At 35.7% G+C, this 24450-nt stretch overlaps 1 protein-coding gene across 1 annotated transcript in view; it reads left to right on the forward strand.

The window, feature by feature from the left end:
• The window catches only part of LOC102496066 (triadin-like), a 78324-nt gene that overhangs the window by 14613 nt on the left and 39261 nt on the right, over positions 1-24450 (forward strand). Inside the window, exons 2-3 of the mRNA XM_027765566.1 lie at positions 1371-1405; positions 1518-1557. Coding sequence (XP_027621367.1) covers positions 1371-1405; positions 1518-1557 — 75 coding nt within the window. The remainder of the gene's footprint in view (positions 1-1370; positions 1406-1517; positions 1558-24450) is intronic.

Genomic DNA, 24450 nt, shown 5'->3' on the forward strand with positions numbered 1-24450 from the left:
TAAAACACATTTGTTTTCATGTCAGCATTTAAATTTTCCAGTTAAGACAATATTATTAAATAATATTTTGGAGAACCCAAAGAACACTTCCCTTTTCTCATTTGTTAACCGCAATTAACATTTTGTATTAATTTTTAATGTGGCTTCTTTGTTAATTAGGTTGTCTCTAGGCTAATGAAATGGAAAGGAAGCAAAACCATTCTGTTTTGTTCCACACTGAGTTGCTAGCACCTAACATAATGCCAGTATGAAGCTGATGCTGAATATAATACGTTCCTTGAACCTATAAAGAAAGCACCTTCCATCACAGGAGATGGATTTTATTTCCTTTAAAAAGAATTTTCCTCCTGTCTCAGAAGTGTCCGCATTCACTTTGTCTTCCTCTATTCACTTTTGCTCACTGTGGTCATATAGGGAAAAACTAAATATTGTATTCTCAGTCTCCTCCGTTATTTGTGGAGTCTTAATTAGCTTTTCAAACACATTGCAGATAAAAACCTATTAATCCTCTGACCTTCACTGAATTCAGAAGTTTTTGTGTTAATTGTTTTGAGAGAATAATAGACAGTTTTGCTGTTAAAAAGTCGCCACATCACTTCCAGTAAAACAGAGGAACCAGAAAGAACACTTGAAAGCAGGCTCGTACTTGAGCGGCCATCTTTGCCATGGTTACACAACAGGAGACTCAGTTCTGGACTTTACGGAAAATGTGTTTTCTTACAACTATAAAATCAGTTTTGCAAATGATTTTTATCTAAAAAATCATTTACTATCAGAGATAGTAATTCAGACACTTGAGATCATTGTGATTTTGACTGTAAGATCCTTAAGAAGACAAGAACTAACGTTGGCTGTCTCCATATTATCTTCTAAGGGTTTTGCTTACATTATTTCTGTAAAATTTCAGAGTTTCCCTTTAAATGAGGTTTGACCATTCATGTCAACATTCATTTCTATTTACAATGTTTCAATCACTCAGGCATTGAAGATAAACTGATGAAAATTATAACCTGCATTTCACAGAAGAGCAATCAGATCACATGTTTATTTGCCTTCCAGAGTAAAAATTCCTGCTCATTTACAGGAAGGAATTAGGACCTGATCTCTGTTCTTTTAGACTTCAAAACCTGGGTGAATGCTTTAGTTATTATCAGCAACTTGGAGGCAAGGGGTGCTCCGGGATCACCCAAGGTCAAGGTGACACATTCACCAATTTGTAACTGTTATACTGGTATGATTATTAACCACACTCTTTTTTTTTTCTCAAAGACGCTTAATATAGATGACTGTGCCTTGTGTAGGGGACTCTTTAAAGTTTGTGTCTGTAGAGATTTAGAAATGTACAGTGCTCTTCACAGATTGCGTTTCAGTTGGCTTGGTATCGGGACTGAAGTGCTGCATTTATGTATGTATTTATCTATTTAAATGGAAAAGAATGGGGTTTATTGTGGAGGCTGAGAAGTCTAAAAAGTGTCTGCATCTGGTGAGAGTCTTCTTGTTTGATTACAACCTGGCAGAAAGCAGGAACATGCACAGAGCAGAGTGGAGCATGTCTGAGTGAGTGTGTATTTCATTTTCTCTTATGTAAACCCCACTGGCATTCAATAATGGCCACTCCACCCTGATGCCTAATTACTTCCCAAAGTTCCCACTTTTCAGTATCATCATGAGATTAAGTCTCCTTTTAATACCTCATGATACGTTTGAGTCCCAACAAATGAATTTGGAGGGAACACAGTAAAATCTCCTAATCAGTTGCCCTGCATTGCAGCTTACTAACTACACCCCTAATTTATCTTGGACACTGCTTCTAGAAAATTTTCTAAAATGCAGATCTTTCCACTCAAAACCATCAATAGCTTCTAAACACCTTTAGAGAAATTACAAAAATTGCAGCATAGACTAACAATGTTTGTTATTTTATCCCTGCCTCTCCAGTATCATTTCCCCAATTCTTCCACATGCTCTTTCATACACAAATATCTCGTAGGTTTCTAACCATGTAGTTCCTCTACAGCCTGGTTACCCGCTCTGAGTATAATTACTAAACAGATTCCTGCAAAGAGCTGCATTTTAAAAAAGTTATGGGTGATCAGGTGATTTTTGTGCTATCAGGTAAGCAAAACACTCACCGGGGCCATGAAAGAAGAAGTCATGAACAAAGAAACCACATTATGCTAATACTAAGGAACCTGAACAGAGGGTCTAATCCTGCCACTGGTTGTACACCCTTGAGCAAGTCTCTCATTGTTCTAGGCTTCCATTCCCCCCCCCCCTTACTAGCAAAGGGATCAGAATAGTCAGAGGCTTTGCATTGAGGTTGAAGGCTGGATGTGGGGAGAGAAGTACCTTGCAAGAGTAGACTGCCAAACACTACTAGATGCTGAGACTCCCATAGTCAACTCCATGGGAGTTGGAGATGAGTGAAAAGGTGTTTGTTCTCTTTGACAGTAACTGCTTTGAAAGTGCCAGTGTTTGTGATGGAAGTATGTCATGTGTCATTTCATTGCTGATATTGAGACAGAGGGAAAAAAAGACTGGAAAATTGGGTAGATGATGCTCAAACAATTTTTTTTAAAAAAGTTATGATTGATTTTAGCAGCTTCTTAATTAAATAACTTGTCTATCAGCTGCTTGGTTTAATACACACAGACTCGCTCTCTCTCAAACACACACACACACACACACACACACACACACACGTGAAACAACAGCTGAAGACATTTGACAGTGTGAGCACAAACTGATTTTTTCAGTCTCTTTCCTACTTAGTTGTTGGAGGACAATAGTGCAAACAGCCACTCCTCCTTGCCAGCTGGCTTGTATTTCTAAGCCAGGGAAATAACTGTCACATTTACCCTACCCATTATGACAAGCTGCCTCTGATTGAAATTATTATAACATGTCCTTATTAGTGTCTAAATCCCACTCCTATTTGTGCATTACACCTACCTAGTCCTGGATGACTAATTTTACTTGTGAGAGCCAAATCAGCATAACGTGGAATTAGCCTTGGACAAAAATAGCTGCTATTGCAAATATGATCTAAGGTCTGAACTGGTTCAAATCATCAGCCCTGGTGTCTTTGCTTAAAAAAAGACAGCCAAGAGGGGTTATTGGTCTCAGATGTGAAATATAGCTATTGCTCTATTGGAGAACAAAAAAGTATTCCTTTGGCTACTTCTTTGTCCACAAGGAAAATGCGTGCTATGAGAAACCAGGGAAGTGGTATGTACAATTGGCAGCTTGGCCATTGTAGGTGTAGGGCAATATTTTTCTCTTTCTGCCCCTTGCCAGCTATCTCTTGCACAGGTTGAATGCAAGTGCTTTCCCTTTGACATTGTGCATTTAAATGCCAGCCCATGCAATTTACAGTACAAAAGGGCAAAGATACATGGGGGAATGAAGAAAAAAATTCTTCTTTCTTCTCATTGGTTGACCTTTTTGATTCTGCTTTATATAGACATTAAAAGAGCTCCTATGACCATATTTCTGATCTTCAAAACAATCACGAAAATAACCTCTCATACAATGTTATTTATATACATGGTTCTCAATCTTCATGCATTAGAATATAAAGAATAATTTGAATCCTTGGGCCGGAACATTGAAAGCCATTCCTAGCTCAGTTAGCTAAAAGCAAAATCATATTGCATTCTGAGATTTTGATGATAGGGACTGGAAAAACTCTGAAGAAACTTGTAAAAATCAAATAATTTTATTTACATAAGCCAAGAATATCTGAATCTGAATCTGAAAAGTACATATAGCGTGCTTCACAAATTTAGAAAATTTCAAATGTAAAGAGAGCGTATTATAAGTCTTGTAAAACAGGCATGAAAGGAAATGCAAAACTCAGAATGATGTTGATAATCTGAAAATCCGCATTCTTGACAAATGATTTCTACGATTTAGTAGTTCTCTCCTTCTCTCTAGATGCTCATTCATTCATTCATTTGTTTACTCACTAAGTCCTAACATAAGACTGGGTGTTAAAAAATAAAGGTGATAAGACACAGTCCTTGTTTTGTAACTCTCCACAAGCTAGTGAAAGAGACAGACAATAAAGGGTATATAATATAACCCCTAGAAATGACAAGTGCTATGAGAATGATGAGGGCAAGGAGACAGAGCCTAAGGAAGGTGCTATTTTTTTTGCAAGGTGGTCTGAGGAGACCCCTCTCAGCAGAGACTTGCATGCAGAGCTAAGCACACATCACCTAAGAAGGTGCCATGCAAACGGAAAAGGAGAAGCAAATGCCCCAAAGATCAAGGAACACTAGAAGAAGCAGTGTGAGAAATGGCAAGGAAGCGGTAAGAAGTGAGGTCTCAGCATAGTGAAGATCTAGATCATAAAGGATTTTCTCTCAAGTCAAATGAGCGAAATGTGGTAGTTAAGGTGCTGGTCTCCCACACGGCCAGCAGTGGCTTTAGTCCCAGACTGCGTGGCTTGCTTTCTTACTTTACCCCGCTCTTCCTCTCTTTCTGTCTCTCTCTGGCTAGTGCATGAAAATTTTATCTCAGGTGAAATGAAATGCTTTTGACAGGTCTGAAAACAGGTCATTTAAAACAATTCCAAAAACGAAAAAAAAGTAATAATAAAAATATTTCTCTTTTTTTTGTTGCCTAGAAAAGTTGTTTAATTTCCATCTTGCTCTGTCCCCTTACCTTTAGTGATGCTGTAGTCACTGAATTCTGCATTTAAAATTCTCTCTTCAAAAAAGAAAAAGGCTAGTGCCATCTGGTGGCCGCACTTGTGAACATCGTCTGCTGTGTTAGGGTAGTGGCAAAAATGGAAGCATTTAGGACTAATGGTAGTGAAACTTTGAATAATATTCATTGCCCTAAGTAAAAGCGTCCGCATATATAAACAACTAGGAAGAATTTAGAAACTCTGCTAAAAGACGGCGTAAGCTGTTTTGTGCCTTGAGTAATATTTCAAGTTAGTCCAAAAAATAGTTATTTTTTACCTATATGTGCAATGCAGTTTATTCATAAGGTATTAAATAAATTTTTGTTCAAGAGAAATGAATCTAATGAACAGCCCTAACTGCAGTGCCACCTTTCTTTCTTAAGTATACAACTATAATCCTTTTGAATCCAGAAGTAGACCACATAATCTTTCCTTTATCATGGGAGGGTATTGTGGTAGTGTGATTGAATACTTACCTAGCACACTGACTTTGTTTTTGTAATGTAGGATTTATCTAGTAATAAAAATGAATTTAAAAAAGAACTTACAGACTCAGCATATGGTGTAGCGGTTATGTCACTGGACTCCCACATGGTCAACCACAGTTTGAGTCTCAGACCTGGTGGCTTGAAACTCACGTTGGGTGCATGTGCATGCATGACCAAGATCCCAGGAGAAAAATGGAAGAGAAGGGGTTGTGGAGGGCCATCCCCTTGGAGAATAATTTCTCACGTCCCTCTCACTGTGTCTGTCTGTCTCTCTCTCTGGTGAGGGCACTCCCCCTAAGACAAAAGCCACTAAAATAAAAAAAAAAAAAAGAATTTATAACATAGCAATAACTATGTCTGATGTTATACAACAGTTTACTTGAAGGACTATGGACTCAAGACACCTGGCTTCAAGGCTTGGCTTAGTCATTTACAAGCTGTTAGATGAGCTTTAGTTTCCCGTCGGATAATATTCTAACAGGTCTAACCATACCAGGGTGTTGTGAAAATTAAGTGAAATTATAGGAGCCAGCAGGTGGTGAGGTAGTTAAGGTGCTGGATTCCCACATGTCCAACTGTGGTTTTAGTCCCAGACTGAGTGGCTTGCTTTCTCACATGACCCGTCTCTTCCTCTCTCTCTGTCTTTCTCTGGCTAGTGCATGAGCCCTATAGAAAATTTTAAAAATAATAAGAAATATAATTAAATAAGAATTTTTAAAAGAAATAAAATATGGGGACTAGCAGTTAGCATAATGGCTATATCGCTGGACTCCCATGTAGGCGACCGTGGTTCGAATCCCAGACCTGGTGGCTTAAACTCACATCAGGCACATGTGCGTGCATACATGTGTGAGCGTGTCCAATATCCCAAGAGGAGACTGGAGGAGAAGGAATTGCGGCATGGCCATCCCCCCCTGGGGGATCATTTCTCGCTTTCTGTCTCTCTGTCTCTCTGGCGAGCACACACGCTCTATAGCTAAAAACTCCGAAAAAAGAAAAAAAAATATATGCTGGTGAGATTCCTAGCCTAGTGCCTGGCAGATGACAAGCACTCAATACATGCTAAATATTTATATTGTTATTATGTATTTTATATATACTGCTTCATAAGCTGATGGGCAAATTATGTCTCATGAAAAAAATACCTGTTGAAAAATAAGTAGCTTGTATGGATAGCTTAGTATGATCATTCTGTAGTCATTTAATTGAATTCCTTTATTTGTAGTAAGCAGTATTCCACCATATCCAACAAATATTTATATTGCTAAGAAGAGTTGAAATCTGCAAGAAGACATGTTTCTGCCCTTTTGCAATGTCCTGCATGTTTCACTATTGTATTACAAGAGCTTAAAGTGGCTTTTGGCACAGAGTAGTTGTTCAATAAATACTTGCTAAATGAATGAATGGAAAAAACTCATTAAGTATAAAAAGGTCTAGTTTTACCTTTTATGTATGTAAATTTTTATTTTTTAATTTGTTCTAGAGTGTGTGCTCTCATCAGAGAGAGAGAGAAAGAAAGAAAGAGAGAGAGAAGGAGAATGATAAAGTACCCTGAGGGTGGATGGCTGAACCACAATCCTTTCTCCATTCTTTTTTCTAGACTTTGGGCATTTATGTATACCTGCCCAGGGTGTTTTCAACCCACCGGGTCCTGGACTCACGCAGTCAGCCATGCAAATCTACCTGCCTTAAAAACCAAGCCACCAGCTGTCTCTATGTTAACTATTTATTTTTAAAAATTGAATTAGACATAAATTAAAATTTCTGTATGTCAACTGGAATGATGTTAAATACTATAATTACATTTTTCCCATGGGAGAATAATATCTATAATAATACCATTTTTAGGTTTCATTTTTCAAGAATAATTTAGAGGTTTTTACATTACTAATTGTGAGCAGAATCCTTAAAGGAGAAATTTTGGCATGCATATTAGGCAAACAACTAAATTTGTGTGTATATATATAAAATGCTTGTAAAAGTTATTTTCAAAATGGCAATTCTTTTTTTGTATTTTCAAGTTTTTGTTTTGTATATCTTTATTATTTCTCTTATATAATTTTCTATTTTCTATCCAGCTGAAACCCTTTCCTACAACATAAAGTATCAAATATATAATTTTTCTTAACAAGTAAAAGCTGATGTTTGCAAATATACATTTATTAAGTGTTATATAAACTCAAGAACAATATGAACTACAGATGTCCTTAGTACAATGAATTTCAGAATATCAGGGCCATGTAAAAAATCTCGACTCTAACACACAGATAGTGCCTGTGGAGTAAATTCTTGTTAAACATGGGGTAATTCTTATTCTGGGTTTTTATGATGTTTCAGTAGTCTCTAGAACTTTTTTTTTAACTCTGAATAAAAAGGATTTTATAACCTTAAGGTTAACCTTGATCAATATTTCATAAAGTATTATTAAAGGATTATTTATTGGGACCTAAAAGAAATGGTAATCACAAAGACTCAGCATGGGTTCCCCCAAATCAAATAAGTCATGTAAAATTAACCTTAATTCTGTATCAGATAGTGAACCAAAAGATCAGAGAAATTGTGTAGCCTTGATGCATATGTAGCAAAGTTTTTGAAAAGGTGCCTTGTGAAATGTGATTAAAGGAAAGAGAATGGGCTGGATGGAAGGGACAAGTAGGAAACGCTTGAACCTCTGCTTCCAACACTATGTGATGGACAGCTCAGCACCTGGCAGAGATGTGCAATGGTGCTCAGAGGGCTTCATCATCTCCTGAAGTTCTCTGCATTTAACCATTCCTAGGAGAAAAAAAATAAAGAAAAAGAAAAGGATTTGTTTTGGGCACTATTGAATATTTCTTTTTTTGTAAGAAGCCCCTTTATGATTGATCAGTGGTTTTTGACACATTTGCTATCACAATAGGCAAGCACCTCTTCAAATTTACTGCAATTTTGTATGGAAAAACATATTGAGAATGCTTGCTGGGAACTATACCCACTTGCCTAATGACTTATCAGACACCACTTTTTCTCTTGTTGAGAGTTTGTCCCTCCAAAAACCTAGTTACTCCTGTAGAACTTACTTTTTATTAGTCTGCAAAGTTACCACTTCAATCTCACCAGGAAGAATTAATAATGCTTCTAAGTGCTTAAGTTACTCCCATGTAATTTTGCACCATAGTCAGGCCTGTGCTGAAAAAAAAAAAAAGAAAAAAAGAAAAAAAAGTTCTTGGAAGTATTTTCTATAACCAGTATATTCTGGTGCTTCGACAAGCTGTGATTTCAGATGTGGTCCTAATTGGAGTGCTGATTTGATGCTAGAAAGTTCAGACATACATAGACAGTTCTCTGCACTTCAGGCATTTTGGAGAATTGCTCTGGGAGCAATCACAGGACAGTGTGTTCAAGCTTCAGCTGGGAGTTTGAAGGGAAGCTGTGATTGACATTATTGCCACTGTTGTCCCTGATACTGGGAATTTGCTGAGCACAATGTAATGACAACTTGCAATGATATTTTGCAAGGTTACATTGCACAGGTTCTAAACTTTCTGAGGATTTTTACTTTTTAAGTCAAAAAATATATCTTGCCTCCTTATATTCTTATCCCTTTTCCCATGCTATTTCCTATATAATGGGATTTTTAAATTCTCCATCACTGTACTCCCCCGGTAAACATATTTGGTTCTATGTTAGAACACAGAATTATTGAGCCTTTTAGATTTTTTTTTCTGTTTCTGTACTTTAATCTTCTGGAAGCTGTTAAATTCTAAATTAGCTAGTTACTAATGACCCAACATTGTTTTTTCTTTATTGGTTCTTGTGATTTTGCCACATCATGCGAATTATTTTGCTATTTTATGAGTTATTATTATTATGCTATTAATTAAACATCAAAAATTTGATATTGATTTACTTAAAAGAAATTTTTTGTCATGTTTTTACTATAAGGTGGATGCGCTCCCAGAAAGACAGAGAGAAGCAGAGAGACAGAAAGTGAGAAATCACCCCCCAGGGGGGATGGTAACACCACACTCCCTTCTCTTCCATTCTCCTCTTGGGATCTTGGGCATGCAAGCACACATGTGCCCAGCATGAGTTTAAGCCACTGGATCCGGGACTTGAACCACGGTCAACTACAGGGGAGCGTAGTGATATAGCCATCACACCGTCTGCTGTTCCCGATATACTTAAAAATTTTAAAAGCTTGCCATAAAATATCAATTCATTAGAGTTAGTAAAACCATTGGGACCAGTCAATCCACTGAAAACAGCATTGACTTTCAATAAAAAGATGCAATCAATAATGATCAGATGTCTTCTTTAAAGAATATTAAGAGAAGACAAAAAAAAAGTATTCACCACCTTACTAAGCAGCTATACTGCAGTCAGTGGCAGATTCTGAAATCTAGAGAGAAAAGCAGAAGACATTTCTTTAAATTAGGTGATGTATTAGCACCATCCAATTAGCCTTTCCGTACTGGTACAAGTGTTCCATATTTGCACTCTGCGTATGTAGTCACTACCAATGTGTGGCTCTTTGGCTCTTGAAATATGACTATTATAGTTACAGAGGAATTGAATTTTCTATTTGATTTTATTTTGATTTATTTAATTTATATTTACATACCATAATACCTTCTCCTCCACTCACCTGCTGGAATTTTGGGCATGCATGCTCACAAACTTGGTGTGATTTTCAAGCCACTGGTTCCAGGATTCAAAACTGCCATCAACCAGGTGGAAGTCCAGCACCTAGCCACTATGCTGCCTGCTGGTCCCTTATACCAGTGCTTTCAACTTCCTCAAAATCTATTTCCACATATTGTTTGTGCAAAGGGTAGAATGTAAAGGAAAAAAAAAAAAGAAAAAGAAGTCTATGGATGTTGGGGTATATGCACTTGAGAAATCACAGTGTGGTACTACTAACAGATTAAATAGTCTGTGTCTCCGATATTTCATGTCTTCTGGCCAGTCTTCCCCATCCTTCCTAGGTGCTTTCCAGCCACATGGAATCTATTTGAGTCCTCCCTGCTTTCTCCCCCCATTACTTGTTCTCACCTTCTTCTCATATTTAAACTGCTCTCAAATACTCTATAATTTCTCACTAAGTAATTCAAAGCAGATCAGTTCTCTGCTGCCTCTACCAAGACTCTCCTTTTAATATCTAAACTTGCAAAATTCCTTGCAGAACTCTTTCTTTCTCAGAATCAACTTTTTTAGTAGGTAGTTACTCATAAATTCAACAATATTTATTGAATGCCAGCTATGTATCAAGTACTCTTTTGGTTGTAAATAACCAGTTTGACTCTCAATTGTGTTAGTGTTGAGTAAAATTGTCAAATGTCTATCACAGTGATGAAATATGTTGGCAATCAATAGATGTCATTATGTTACATGTTTACAAATCTATTAACACATTAAGGAAAAGACATAAAGGCTATGGTCTTCAGAATGATTAAGCCTTTCATTCTTTTCCTTTTTTTCGGTGCCCAAAGGCACCAATATTGATATTTAAGATGTATTTATATGTGTTATACTGGTCCCTTATACCAGTGCTTTCAACTTCCTCAAAATCTATTTCCACATATTGTTTGTGCAAAGGGTAGAATGTAAAGGAAAAAAAAAAAGAAAAAGAAGTCTATGGATGTTGGGGTATATGCACTTGAGAAATCACAGTGTGGTACTACTAACAGATTAAATAGTCTGTGTCTCCGATATTTCATGTCTTCTGGCCAGTCTTCCCCATCCTTCCTAGGTGCTTTCCAGCCACATGGAATCTATTTGAGTCCTCCCTGCTTTCTCCCCCCATTACTTGTTCTCACCTTCTTCTCATATTTAAACTGCTCTCAAATACTCTATAATTTCTCACTAAGTAATTCAAAGCAGATCAGTTCTCTGCTGCCTCTACCAAGACTCTCCTTTTAATATCTAAACTTGCAAAATTCCTTGCAGAACTCTTTCTTTCTCAGAATCAACTTTTTTAGTAGGTAGTTACTCATAAATTCAACAATATTTATTGAATGCCAGCTATGTATCAAGTACTCTTTTGGTTGTAAATAACCAGTTTGACTCTCAATTGTGTTAGTGTTGAGTAAAATTGTCAAATGTCTATCACAGTGATGAAATATGTTGGCAATCAATAGATGTCATTATGTTACATGTTTACAAATCTATTAACACATTAAGGAAAAGACATAAAGGCTATGGTCTTCAGAATGATTAAGCCTTTCATTCTTTTCCTTTTTTTCGGTGCCCAAAGGCACCAATATTGATATTTAAGATGTATTTATATGTGTTGTATACATTAAAGTGTATATACATATATATATATATAATTAATGATGTGATCCACTATCAGTTTAGTAAAGTTATGTATGAATTACTGTACATTTAATTAATATAGGCATATATTTTCATTGACACTGTATTTATTTGCTGTTGTTACTGTCATGAATTTCCAAGTTGCATATTGTGAATACACAGGACACTTTTGGTTGCAAGAAAGTAAGAGGAGACAGGATAAAAGTTATAATTATTATTAATAATTTTGTGATTATTTGGGGTTATTTTGTGATTATTCTTTTGTAATTATTCTTCCAGTTTTTGCTGTAAAATTGCCCAGTAATTTTTGTGAGTGTAGTGAGCAATGCTTTATTGCCCTGATTTTAAGTGCTTGCAACAGAGGAGGAAATACATAATATCATATGTTTCTTCATGAAGTTAGCATACATATAATACACATATACATATATATGTACACTTATATAATTATACATCTTTGTAGAACACAGTATAATTTTTTCAAAGCATACAAAATCAAATCAAGGATATAGACATAGTCGTCTTCAACACTAAACATTAAATTGTGTACATCCGATAGTACTTCTAGTAGTTTTTGTCATCAAAGTATATGTTAAATTGTCAATAAAAGTGCTTACTCTGATGTAGTCTACCATTTCATAACCTATTCCAATAGCCTTTTGAGGACTTCTTTCTTTGTTCAAACTCATCTTCATCTCTCTATCTCATCTTTATTTGAATAACTTTCATTCTTATTAAAATAACTAGCTATTATTTTGATAGAATCTCATATTTTACTGTTCCTCTGAATGGATAGGTGTCCTGCTTTATGGATTTTCATAGCGAAACTCCATCCTCTGTAATGGCATGTATTACACAATACTGGGTATTTACATGTCTCTTACTAGACTCTGAAGTTTTTTTCTTTTTTTCCCATAAATCATATTTGCTGTTTTAACTGGGAGAGCTAAGTGCAATGTAAAGTAAATATCATGGCCCTGTTCCAAATTAAGGTGAATGAATAAATGCTGTATATAACTAGAAGAGTTTGTTTCTTTACTGGCATTTAAAAGTGGCTGGGAAGAAAGCATGCTGTTATGTTGAAAGTATTATGCTCAGTGCTTTACATATGCCACCTCATTTAATCCTCATAGCAATTTGTTGAGCCTTTGAAAAGCTAAGCATGCTCAGGGATATAAAATAGTCAATGACAAAGCCAGGATTCAAAGCTTGACCTTTTTGACTACAATGTTTATGTTCTTTTCACCAATCCCCAACGCTTTTGAGAGTCTATGAAAGCTATATCACTGGCTACTATCCGTCTTGTTGGTGCTGAATTGAATATATATCAAAAAGGCTTGTAAAATGTACATATTCTACATAAACACTGTGAACTAAATAGGCATTCAATATATACCAATTAAATGAATACTATGTTACTACATGATATTATTGATATTAGCATTAGAAGCAAATACTGTTTATTCTTTTTACTTTAAAGAGTAATATCACTGTATCATTAATATCACTAATGTATATTCCTCATTAACAGTTATTACATTAGAGTTCTATTATGAAATATGTTTAGGAAGTAAGTTAACTTAGACTGACTTCTCTACTGTGAAATTTCAGTCTGTTAGATGTTAAGTGTATTGTAATGTCTCAGGAAGTAGCACTTTGTATGCATGCTTAATTGAACAATGAAATTTCTTTGTGGAAAAGAACATCTGTTAGTACTAGCGTCTATGGATTCCACTCTAAAGTGTAGTGACTCACTTGTACGGTGATTTTACTCATCAGAAAATATTACGCTTAAAGATATGCTCTGCCATGTTACTTCAAACAATGTGGATGGCTACTTCTGAGATTGTCAAGTGTGGAAATTAATTTATGTATGTGGGTTACAAATCACTTTTAATTAATATTAAGTTACTACTCTAAGACATACATATAAGAGTTTTCTACTTGATTTTTTATTTTTAAAAAGTTTATTTATTTATTTTTTCCATGCGTGAGAATCCATGTTTAAGCATTATGGTGTATGCCCTTTCATATTATTAAACATAGTATCTTCTTTGATTACAAAGTCTAGCCTTTGAAGATGAACCTGTGTATTCATTTCCCTTTGTAAAACTGGTGTTTAAAATCTATTGATTGTATCTCATTCATTATATTTATAAACATAAATTATGTATTATTTATCCAGAAGTTTGAGTACTAAAATCAAACCTTATACATAGAGCAGTTAATAATGTAAATTAATCAAGAAAAAGAATAATAGCTATGTGTCAACTAAAGTGGTGACTAAGTCATCGTAATCAATGGCTGAAGTCTATAAATCAATACATTTTTAAATCTCCTGTTCCACTAGATTAAAATGATGAAAGTGAGAAAGTCTATTTATTGTAGATCCTATAACAAATCAGTTTGATATTATTAGCCTGTCCTATTTAATTAAGTGTATTATTTTCTGTAAATTTATTTAATTATTATTTAGTTATATGCAAAATCGTATATGACATTAACTTCAAACTTATTTGTTAACGAAGGAGCACTACACTGTTCGATGTGCAATGCATATTATAATCTAGGTATTTCAATAAGTTTGAAAATACAGTTCCCTGTGTACTTAATAATTTGAAATTTCTTATTTGCATTATAAAAAAGTAATCTTTCATTATCCTTGGCCTTATTTACTTAATTGATATATGTATTAGATGATCTTTTAAGATGCTATCTCCAAGACTCTTTAGATTATTAACCTTACAATTCAAATGTTGTTTGTTTGAAAAAAGAAAAGTTCTTCTTCATTTTTAATGAAATAGAGAAAAAAGGGTTTAAAAATGCTCCCCAAAGTCATTGGAGAAGTTTACCCTAAGATTAACAATGACGCATGTCATCAGCTTTTAGTACATTGAAGTAAAGCAACAAGAAAGTGTGCACCCATTGTGGTCCATGCAGTATTGGTAATAATATTAGCATTAGGATTATTAATAATAGTAACAATTGATTTCAACAACAATTTCTTTGACCCAGAAATGAGACATACTCACTGTTTTAAATCATTAATATCAAATATCTTGGTATGAACCACTTCACATTTTTCTAAATATTATCAATTTTATTGCAAATTCATTTGTAGAAGTTTTAAATATTAGGATTGCACACCAAAGGTGTCATCCACTAAAAATTTGTCAAGTTAGTTGAATAAGTCCAACATTAGAATTCTTAGTATAGAGTTTTCAGTTTAAACAAATGCAGTTTACTTTTAGCATGTCGTTTTCATTTTATTTCTTGTGTATAAATACTGATGTTTTGTGTGTGTATACACACACACACACATATATACACCACACACAGATTTTTAATGTATATGTACATATTTTAACTTTAGAAGTAATCAACGACATAGCTAATATTTCAAATCATTGTGTAATTTAATTTTAAAGAGGGAATGCCAATGCCTGCTTGAATGAGATTGGACATACCATAGTTCAAATCCTTTGAGCATCAAATATATGTTATTGCCTTCAGGGAGTTTCATATCAAAACTGTGTTTCTTAACTTAAGCTTTTCATTTAAAATAAGCTCCACATATGTCCCTGATAACAGCACAAGGTGCTAACATTTGTGTGCATAGAATGCCGTGTTCAGTGTTCTTCACACATTTTTTTTTTGTTAGTCACTATGCATTAATTCAAGGATGTCATTCCTCTGTCAATACACAAGAGAAACTTAAGCTCTGTTTTTAGGTATTTCTTTGGTGTCACATCTTAGAAGAGGCATTGAAAGATAATACTCCTGTGTTTGAGACTCAAGTTCATTTTAACTGCGACACGGGTTTAAAACACTGAGTGTAAGTCACATAAAATGATTTCCTGAGACCAAGTTAATTTGTTTGACTCGTCTGACAATATTCTAACAAAAACCCAAATCTATCTAGTGTGTGTGTGTGTGTGTGTGTGTGTGTGTGTGTGTACATAGCTATTTTCTTTAACATATCCAATTCCAAAATTTTTAAATTATGTTCCAGCCTTTAAATGATTAAAAACATTATATACTGGAACTAGTTAAAGATAAAATTTGCATAAAGGTGACCAAACTTAATAAAATTTATATATTATAAATCCTCAGTTAATTGTTTTTTGAGAGTTTTTTTCGCTATAGGGCGCGGGCGCTCGCCAGACAGACAGAGACATAGGGACAGAAAGCGAGAAATCACTCCCCAGGAGGGATGGTCATGCCGCAATCCCTTCTCCTCCATTCTCCTCTCGGTATCTTGGGCACACACGCATACGCGCCCAGCGTGAGATTTAAGCCACGGGGTCCGAGATGCGAACCGCGGTCAACTACGTAGGAGTCCAGCGACATAGCCATTATGCTAACTGCTGGTTCCCTTCAGTTAATTTTTTAAAAAAGAGTAGAACTAGATTTTCTTCTTCTCTTATGGTTGATACATTGGTTATTATTATTTAAATATTTTATGGAATAATATTTTAAATATTTAAAGTACTTTTGGCAAGTATGTTTTGCCTGTATCATTACAATTGTTTTTAACTATCATTAATATTATTTCAATACAAAACACTAATTTACCATGATACTATGTAATTAACTCTACTTCTGTGCCTAATGAGATAAGTAATTAAAGGACAGACTGCTCATAAATTATGAGGCCAATATAAAAGTCTTTCATTAAATTTTTCATTTTCAATAGAAACATTCAGTGGTTTGAAAGCTATGATATTACTATTTTGGAGCCATTTATTTAATTTAATAAAACCCCAAAAAGAAACAGTTATAAAAAAAAAAAGAGGACCCTCAGTTAGCGTAATGGCTATGTCACTGGACTCCCATGTAGTACACTGCGGTTCGAGTCCCGGACCCGACGGCTTAAACTCATGCCAGGCATGTGTGCGTGCGTGCCCAAGATCCCGAGAGGAGAATGGAGGAGAAGGGATTGCGATGTGGCCATACTCCCTGGGGGGTGATTTCTCGTTTTCTGTCTCTGTCTCTTTCTGGCAAACACACGCGCCCTGTAGCAAAAACCTCTCCAAAAAAAGAAAAAAAAAAAAAAACCAGTAAACTAAAGGCTTTTATGAGGAAAAACCTAGGGAATTAGGCAAGTGCCAAAAGAAATACCTCTCTCAGAACTAGGGGATCTTGGAAGTCTTTCCAGAGATGCTGAGCCATGTAGGAAGTGACTTCATCATTTTCTGATGGGGGCTAACAGTATAAGAAAAAGTCTATGTGCCTAAGAGTGGAGAATTCAGATTTTGGACCCAAACCATTACCTGCTATCTCCATGACTGTGCATAAATTATTTAAATTATTTTTTCTCAATTTTCCTCATTTGTGAAATGAGAATAGTAATTGTGATGATGGTTGTCTCCCGATACGCTGTGTTGAAGGCTTCTGGGCAAATTTTTCTCACTACTGAAGCAAAGAACCAAGAAACAGGTGGTACATTTTTGTGTCCTTGTTTGATAATGTTGCCTGGAACTGCTGCAATTACCTGAGGTGATAAGGGGAAAGCTCATTTCTTGAAGATGTGGTGGTGAGAACTACAAAGAACTAGGGGCCCTTGAAAACAGATTTTGCCATTTGCATCAATCAGCCTTGCAATCCTTTTATCTTGAACTTTTATGTGAAATAATACATTTCTTTCTTAAGTAAAACAATATGGAATTGTCTATAAATTTGCTCTAAGAAAAGTAGCTGTTCTTTTTTTTTAATTAAATAAAAGGATTATTTTATTTAACTTTATTTTTTTAATTTATTTTATTCTGACCAGAAAGGGACAGAGCGAGAGATAGAGAGGGAAGGCAAGAAAGCAAGCCGCCAGGTCTGGGACTCCACCCATGCTCAGCCATATGAAGGTCCAATGCCCTTAACCACCGTTCCACGGGCTGACCCAATTAGCTGTTCTTATAACCTTTCTTCTTCTTTTTTACCTTTCTTTTTATTTCTCTCTCTATTTCTTTCTTTTTTTTTTCTTTTTTATTTTATTTTTTTTTAAGCTGGAGGCTGGTCCCATAGTCTAGTGGTTAAGAGAGCACATCCATGTTCGAGTCACGACCCTGGTGTCTTAAAAGACACACTTGTGGGGAGGGGGTCCCAAAATCCCAAGAGAATGGAAAAATGAAGGAGAAAGGATTATAGTGTGAACATGCCCCACTGGGGGTGGGGATGAGTCTTCTTTCCTGCCCTTTCTTTCAGTATGTCTCTTTCTAGCAAGTGTATGCAGCCTCTGGTAATTCAAAGAGAAAATAAAAATTAATATTAAAATTAAAAACCCAAAGCCATTTATGTTAAAAGTTCTGACTATGTTTATACACAAATATCTTTTAAAAGTTCATGAAAAATGTTGGATTCTTTTAAAAGAGTATGCATGGATTTTAAAATATTTTTGTGCTTGGGACCAGCAGTTAGTGTAATGGCTATGTTGCTGAACTCCCATGTAGTTGACCATGGTTCAAGTCCCGGGTCCAGTGTCTTAAACTCACGCCAGGCACATGTGCGTCCGTGCCCAAGATCCCGAGAGGAGAATGGAGGAGAAAGGATTGTGGCGTGGCCATCCCCCTGGGGGGTGATTTCTTGCCTTGCTTTCTATCTCTCTGTCTCTCTCTGTCTTTCTGGTGAGCACACGTGCCCTATAGAAAAACCTCTCCAAAAAAAAAAATTGTGCTAAAAACTTCCCATTTTTCCAAAGATATTTTCAAATTCTTTCATATATGGCTATCAAAATAAATCATAGCAAGCCTTTTAGGACTTATATCTGCTTTTTATTATATACCTATGCATATAATATAAAGTATAATACATATCATAGGATATATAAACTTTTGAACTTTATATTAAAATGTTTTCCTTTCTGGTGAATACATGCACCCTCTGACAAAATTTTTATTAAAAAAATTATCACCAACTCACATGATAACATAAAATTGTAGAGGTCAATTTAATTGAAAAAAAAACACATATGTATATTTGCCACAAATCATATATCTGCATGGTAGCCAAACTTCAAGATATCCCTCATCAAAGGAGACATGGACCTTTCTTTCACCCAAGGCCCCATCTTAATTTTAATCCTTCAGGTAGCTAGCCCTAGACTTGAAGCACTATAAGCAGAGAACATTCATTAAACTATTTACACCAGAAAGGACAGCCTCTCTGTTTAAAAAGTAAGCAGAAGCTTAATATTTGACACCATAAACCTCTTCTCTGTTTCTCCTTCCTTTTGGGACTTTGAGCACACATACATACCCAGTGTGATTTTTAAGCTGCCTTGTGTGGGACTTGAACCATGTAGTTGGCCATGCGGGATCCAGCTGTCTTAACTACCATGCCAGTTTCTGGCCCCCATGATAGTTATTTAAACTTTGGTCTAAGGACTTATCTTGGTAATATCTATGGCATCCTTACTTTTAGCTTCCTCCAGCCCTACCATAGAATACAGAAACTCCTATGTGTTTGCTTTTGAGATATTTGTTGACCTTAAAATACTCAAAAATATTTCACATCCCACAGAGGAGTCAAATGTAGTGTTTTATTTTTATGTGGATTTTCCAAACTCTTCGTTACTTTCCCAACTCAGAAATATAGTTCATATTTATAAAGTTTTCACTGCCTTTGAATGGGTTATTTGGAATCTAGACCATCTGTGGGGTGTTCGAGATGGGCTGGTTGAAAGCTTTGTTAAAAAGTAGATTTCAGTTGAGCCATCTGTTTAAAGACGAATACCTTGCCTTTATCCAAGTATATGGGAAATTGTTTTTATGTGGTGGCATTCATTCACTCTCAAATGCTTCTGTGCACATGCTCCAGTAATTGTTGAATATTAACTCCTTTATTTGTACATATAAGCTTTGATTTTGAATATTCAAAGTTAGAGGTCGGCTGGGCTGCTAAAGTAACCCATTAAGCTTCATTGGATGGTCTTTCAGGGAAAATGGTACATTTGCTGCAATGTGTGAAACTGTGCGCTCCAGAAACAATGTCAATTCTCAGTAACCTGAGCTTGTCACTTTCATATTAAGAGAACCACTAGGCTTGCAGGCAGCTGGTGGCCTGGTCGTTAAGGCAGCTGTATCACATATGGTCAATAACTCAGTTTGAGTCCTGGATCTGGAGGCTTGAAAAACATACCAAGTATATGTACTTGAATACCCTAAATCCCAAGAGGAGAATGGAGGAGAAGTGATTGCAACATGGCCATCCTTTTGTAGTCTGATTTCTTCACTCTGTCTCTCTTTAGTGAGAGCATGCACCCTATAGCAAAACAAAAGTCAAACTCACTAAACCACCAGTTAAATACCAATTTCTTTCAATAGCGATTTTTGCGATAGGGTGCATGTGCTCACTGAAGAGACAGAGAGAGAGAGACAGAAAGAGAGAAATCACTCCCTAGGGAGTATGGCCAGGCCACAATCCCTCCTCCTCCATTCAACTCTCAGAATCTTGGACATGCAAACACACACACACATCTCCAGTATGAGCTTTAAGCCACCAGGTCTGGGACTTGAACCAGGATCAACTACATGAGAATCCAGCGAAGTAACCATTACACCATCTGCTGTTCCCAATACCAATTTTTAAGTTTAAATCCCATGCCCGATATTGGGGGCTAGTGTTCCCAAGAGGTGTCAATAATTCCCTCTAACACAAATAGGACGAATGCAAGGGTGAAATATGCTTATGAGGAAGTCAAAACTGAGAAGTCCATTTATTTACCTAGACCATTTGCGTGTGAGCTGACAAAACATTTGATCTCTTAGAATCATGACATAAATTTGTGCCAAATAACAGTTTACCACACACCATAAAAAGTTCACATTGCTAAAATTAGGAATAAATTTGCATGGTTGTCTAACCGGCTCAACCATTCAATATCATTCCATCTTAAGCATTAAATGCATGCTTTTCCACACATCTGAGAGATAACATACAGAATAGTAAAACACCTTTCTACTTACAGAAATAATTGCATATATTTATATATTGTGGGAAGAACCACAAATCTGGGTTATCTATCATGGTATATACTGGGTTGTTGGAAAAATCATGATGCATTTTTGCATATAAAACAAGAAAAAAATCCATCATGACTTTTCTGACAACCCAATAGCTTCAACAGTTAGTTGTCATTTCTTCTAAACATTTTAATTTTATAAATATTGATGAAAGATCAAAGAAAAGATTGAGCTATTTGCATCAGAAGGAAGGAAATAATCACGTATTGCCTTTCTGTCTTTGCTAGAGATCTATCAACTAAATGGTCTACTCTTTTCATATACTATAGGGTGTATATGTTTGCTGGAGAGAGCTACAGAGGGAAAGTGAGAAAGCAGCCCAGGGGGATGGCCATGTTGCAATACTTCTCCTTTATTCTTCTCTTGGGATTAATTTTTTGGGAGGTTGAGAAGGGAAGGGAGGGGGCATGCACACACAGGTTACTGGCATGATTTTCAAGCCAACAAGTCCTGGACTCAAACTGTGAAGTCAGCCATGTGGCATATAGCTGCCTTAACCACCCCACATCTAGCTGGCCCCTGAATGGTCTTTTATTTGAAAAAAAAAAATTGTTTTATAACCTTAATATATTATAATAACCAGAAATAATGTGTAATAACACAATTTTATGCATTATGAAACCTGAATAATTTTAATATTTTGACTATTTTCCTCCGTTCAGCTGTCAGCTTTTATTTCACTATTCTCTGTTTGTATTACCTATATTACTTCAATTCCTCTTCTCTCCAGTATCTTTTATTCTCTTTATCCCTTGTTCTGACCCCAAACTTTCCTGTATTTAGATGGTAAAATTCCATTTTCTTTTTTTTGTACATTTATGATAAATCATGTGAATGCACATATGAGAGCAAGTGAGAGAGGGAAAGCAAGAAAGAGAGAGGAGCGCCCTCTACAGGATCTAGTCAGTCGCCCTGCAATCTCCCTTCAGTTCTCCATCCCATTGGATCTTGGACACTCATGCATGTAGCCAAGGTATTTATTCCAGGCTGACCTGACTGGGAATCTGAACTGCAGTAATGGCTTTGGGATCCAGCTTTTTTTGAACAGTAATTAGAATTGTGCCATGGATCTGGTCTTCCATTTTACAGTTATGTTGCTCTATTTTTAATTTGGACCTTTTTCTTACACTCTGAATATTATGTCATCATTGATGATAGTACTAACTTTGAAAGAAAAAGTTCTGTGTTCTTAGCATCTAAATAAGGGAATTTTGATTCCAGAGGGAGAACAAATATTCCAGGAAAATATCTACCTCGTGTTTTTTTCCCATTCCTTCCCATGTGTTCTCAGATCTTGCTTATTTAATTACCTTACTTCCCAGACTTGTCAATATTTTTCCCTATATTCAGTATTTCTCTTCTCTCTTTAAATAATGCAGGATTCCTCTCTTGCGAAAAAGGCATTTGCTTCATCCTCCTGCTAACATCATGTAATTTTGTATTTTATTTTTTTCCTACTGCCCTTTGCCATTCTTTTCAAATGAGTGACTTTCATTCTCCATGTTCATTTTTGTCACCACCCACTTTAGTCCCCAAATATAATTTTCTTTCTATTTTCATCTCCATTCCAAAATTGTGTCCACAGTGGTAGCCACACACTTCCTAGATAGAAGGCAGATTTTCTTTTTAACATAATCCTCCTAAGGTTTAGTTCCTCATTTAAAAACTTACTCATCTCTGGCTGTATTAAAATCAACATTTGGATTTTTCCTTTTTTTTTTTTTTTTCTTTCAGGTTTTTTGCCGTAAGGCATCCATGTGCTTGTCAGAGAGGAAAGTAAAAAATCACCCCTGGGCTGGATGGCCACATTACAATCCCTTCTCCTCAATTCTCTTCTTGGGATTTTTAAAATGAAATATTAGAGGAGATAGAAGCATTGAACATGGTTATAGATAATGGAGACAACAAGAAAAGAAGATAGGAGAAGAGGGAGAGTGTAAAGAAACAAATTAAGGAGGTAAATAGAGAGGCGAGACCTTTCTAGGACATAGAAATGGATTATTATCTATTGTTGATAGTGTGTTTTATATCCTCAACTGGACTGGTGTGAAGTGTATTCAGGTGGGGTAAATTCAGTTTACAAGCTAAGCAATGTATAGTGATTAAATGTATAAAATAGATTAAAACACAATGTTATTAATTATTATTCTTGAATTCAACCACAGACAGAAAGAGTAGAGTTAAAAGCAAGTTGCCAGGTCCAGGACTTGAACTGTGGTCAACCATGGAGGAGTTCAGTGTCTTAACCACCATGCTACCTGCCAGCCCTCCTCTTGGGATTTTGAATACGAACGTACATGCACCTGGCAGGTCAGACACTCAAACTGTGATCAGCCATGTGGCAATCCAATGACTTAACCACCACACCGCTGCTGGTCCTGGATTATCATTATATCTTATTAACCAGTATATGAGGGAGTCTTCAATGGAAATACATATTATGAAAAAATAGTGCATAGATTTCAAATAATTTTTGTACCAAAATAAACTTGCACTCTAATTCCATTTTTTCATAAACTTTTAGAAGTTTATGTATATTCGTTGATGAGAGGTCAACCTGAGGCCTGATGTTTATTGTCCCTTGGCACGATTGCACCTTCTCATGATTCTACTTTATACTTTCAAATGTATTTTAGAATAGATTTGTCTCTTCAGGCATCATCTTTTTTTCCCGATGTCTCAGTATTTTCACTGCAGTTTCTGTCATTTTTCAAACTTTATATGTATTATAAACTTTACATAAATTATAAAAAAAGTCTATTCATCAGGCTCAAAACCTGTCTTATTTGAATTAATAGCCTTCTTTCCTCCACTGTACACTTGTATGTCAAACAAATATCAAAATCTTATTTACTTCTTTTTAAATGTCTAATATTATTTTCTTTCCATTCCCATGAACATAGCCCTATTCTAAGACAGTATTGCTATACAAGTCCAGTACTCCAGTGATATTTTATGGATTCAACAGATAAGCCCTTTTCTCTGGCAATGGAAAATTCTGACTTTCAAATATACTGCTGTGCAATTGTCCTGCTCAAAAATGCCATGGCTCTCAGTGTCCTAAGAAAAAAAGTCCACTTTATTTGTTGAGATTTCAACTCAATTATTTTGACAACAATTTACTTTTAAACGATTTAAAAATGTTTTGTTCTGTTAAAATAAAACCTTGATACAAATCAAAAGAACTTGGGTAAAAAGTGATTCATAACAGCCTTCAAAACTAAAAGGTTCAAAGTCTCTGCTCAACCGTGTGAGCCTTGAAGTTTTAATATCCTGATAAGAAAGTAAAGTACAGAAATATCTTGATGGGTTACAGCTAGGTGTCTGCCATATTTGGATGTGGTCTGATTAGTTGGCTGCCTGTGATTGACTGAAATCCTGCTATCTCTTTCAAAGTATTTATTCCAGGGAACCAGCAGTTAGCATAATGGCTCTGTTGCTGGACTCCCGCATAGTCGACCGCGGTTCACGTCCCGGACCTGGTGGCTTAAAACTTACGCCGGGAGAGTGTGCGTGCGTGCCCAAGATCCCAAGAGGAGAATGGAGGAGAAGGGATTGCAGCATGATCATCCCCCCTGGGGGGGTGATTTCTCACTTTCTGTCTCTATGTCTCTCTCTGTCTGTCTTGGGAGTGCACACGCACTATAATAAAAACTTCTCAAAAAAAAAAAGTATTTATTCCAACATTAGGTGTCTGTTTGTTTACATACTAAGTAGATTATTGTTTGTTATGCAGGAATTCAAAGTAAGACAGGCTCAGGCCAATGGCTTCCTGTTTATTTAATTTAACACTTTTAACATCCCTTTATTACCCAAGGAGACTCTTAGGTCTAGTGAGATTGGTCTGTAATTCCAGAAAAATCCATTATCACTCATTCTCTTTACAACTTTCTTTCCCTTACCCATTTTTTTATCTGTATTTTAAGTCTTACCTATATCCTGACTCTTTAATAATTGT

Source organism: Tupaia chinensis, unplaced genomic scaffold (assembly GCF_000334495.1).
Source record: "Tupaia chinensis unplaced genomic scaffold, TupChi_1.0 Scaffold138683_1, whole genome shotgun sequence".
Lineage (NCBI taxonomy): Eukaryota > Metazoa > Chordata > Mammalia > Scandentia > Tupaiidae > Tupaia > Tupaia belangeri.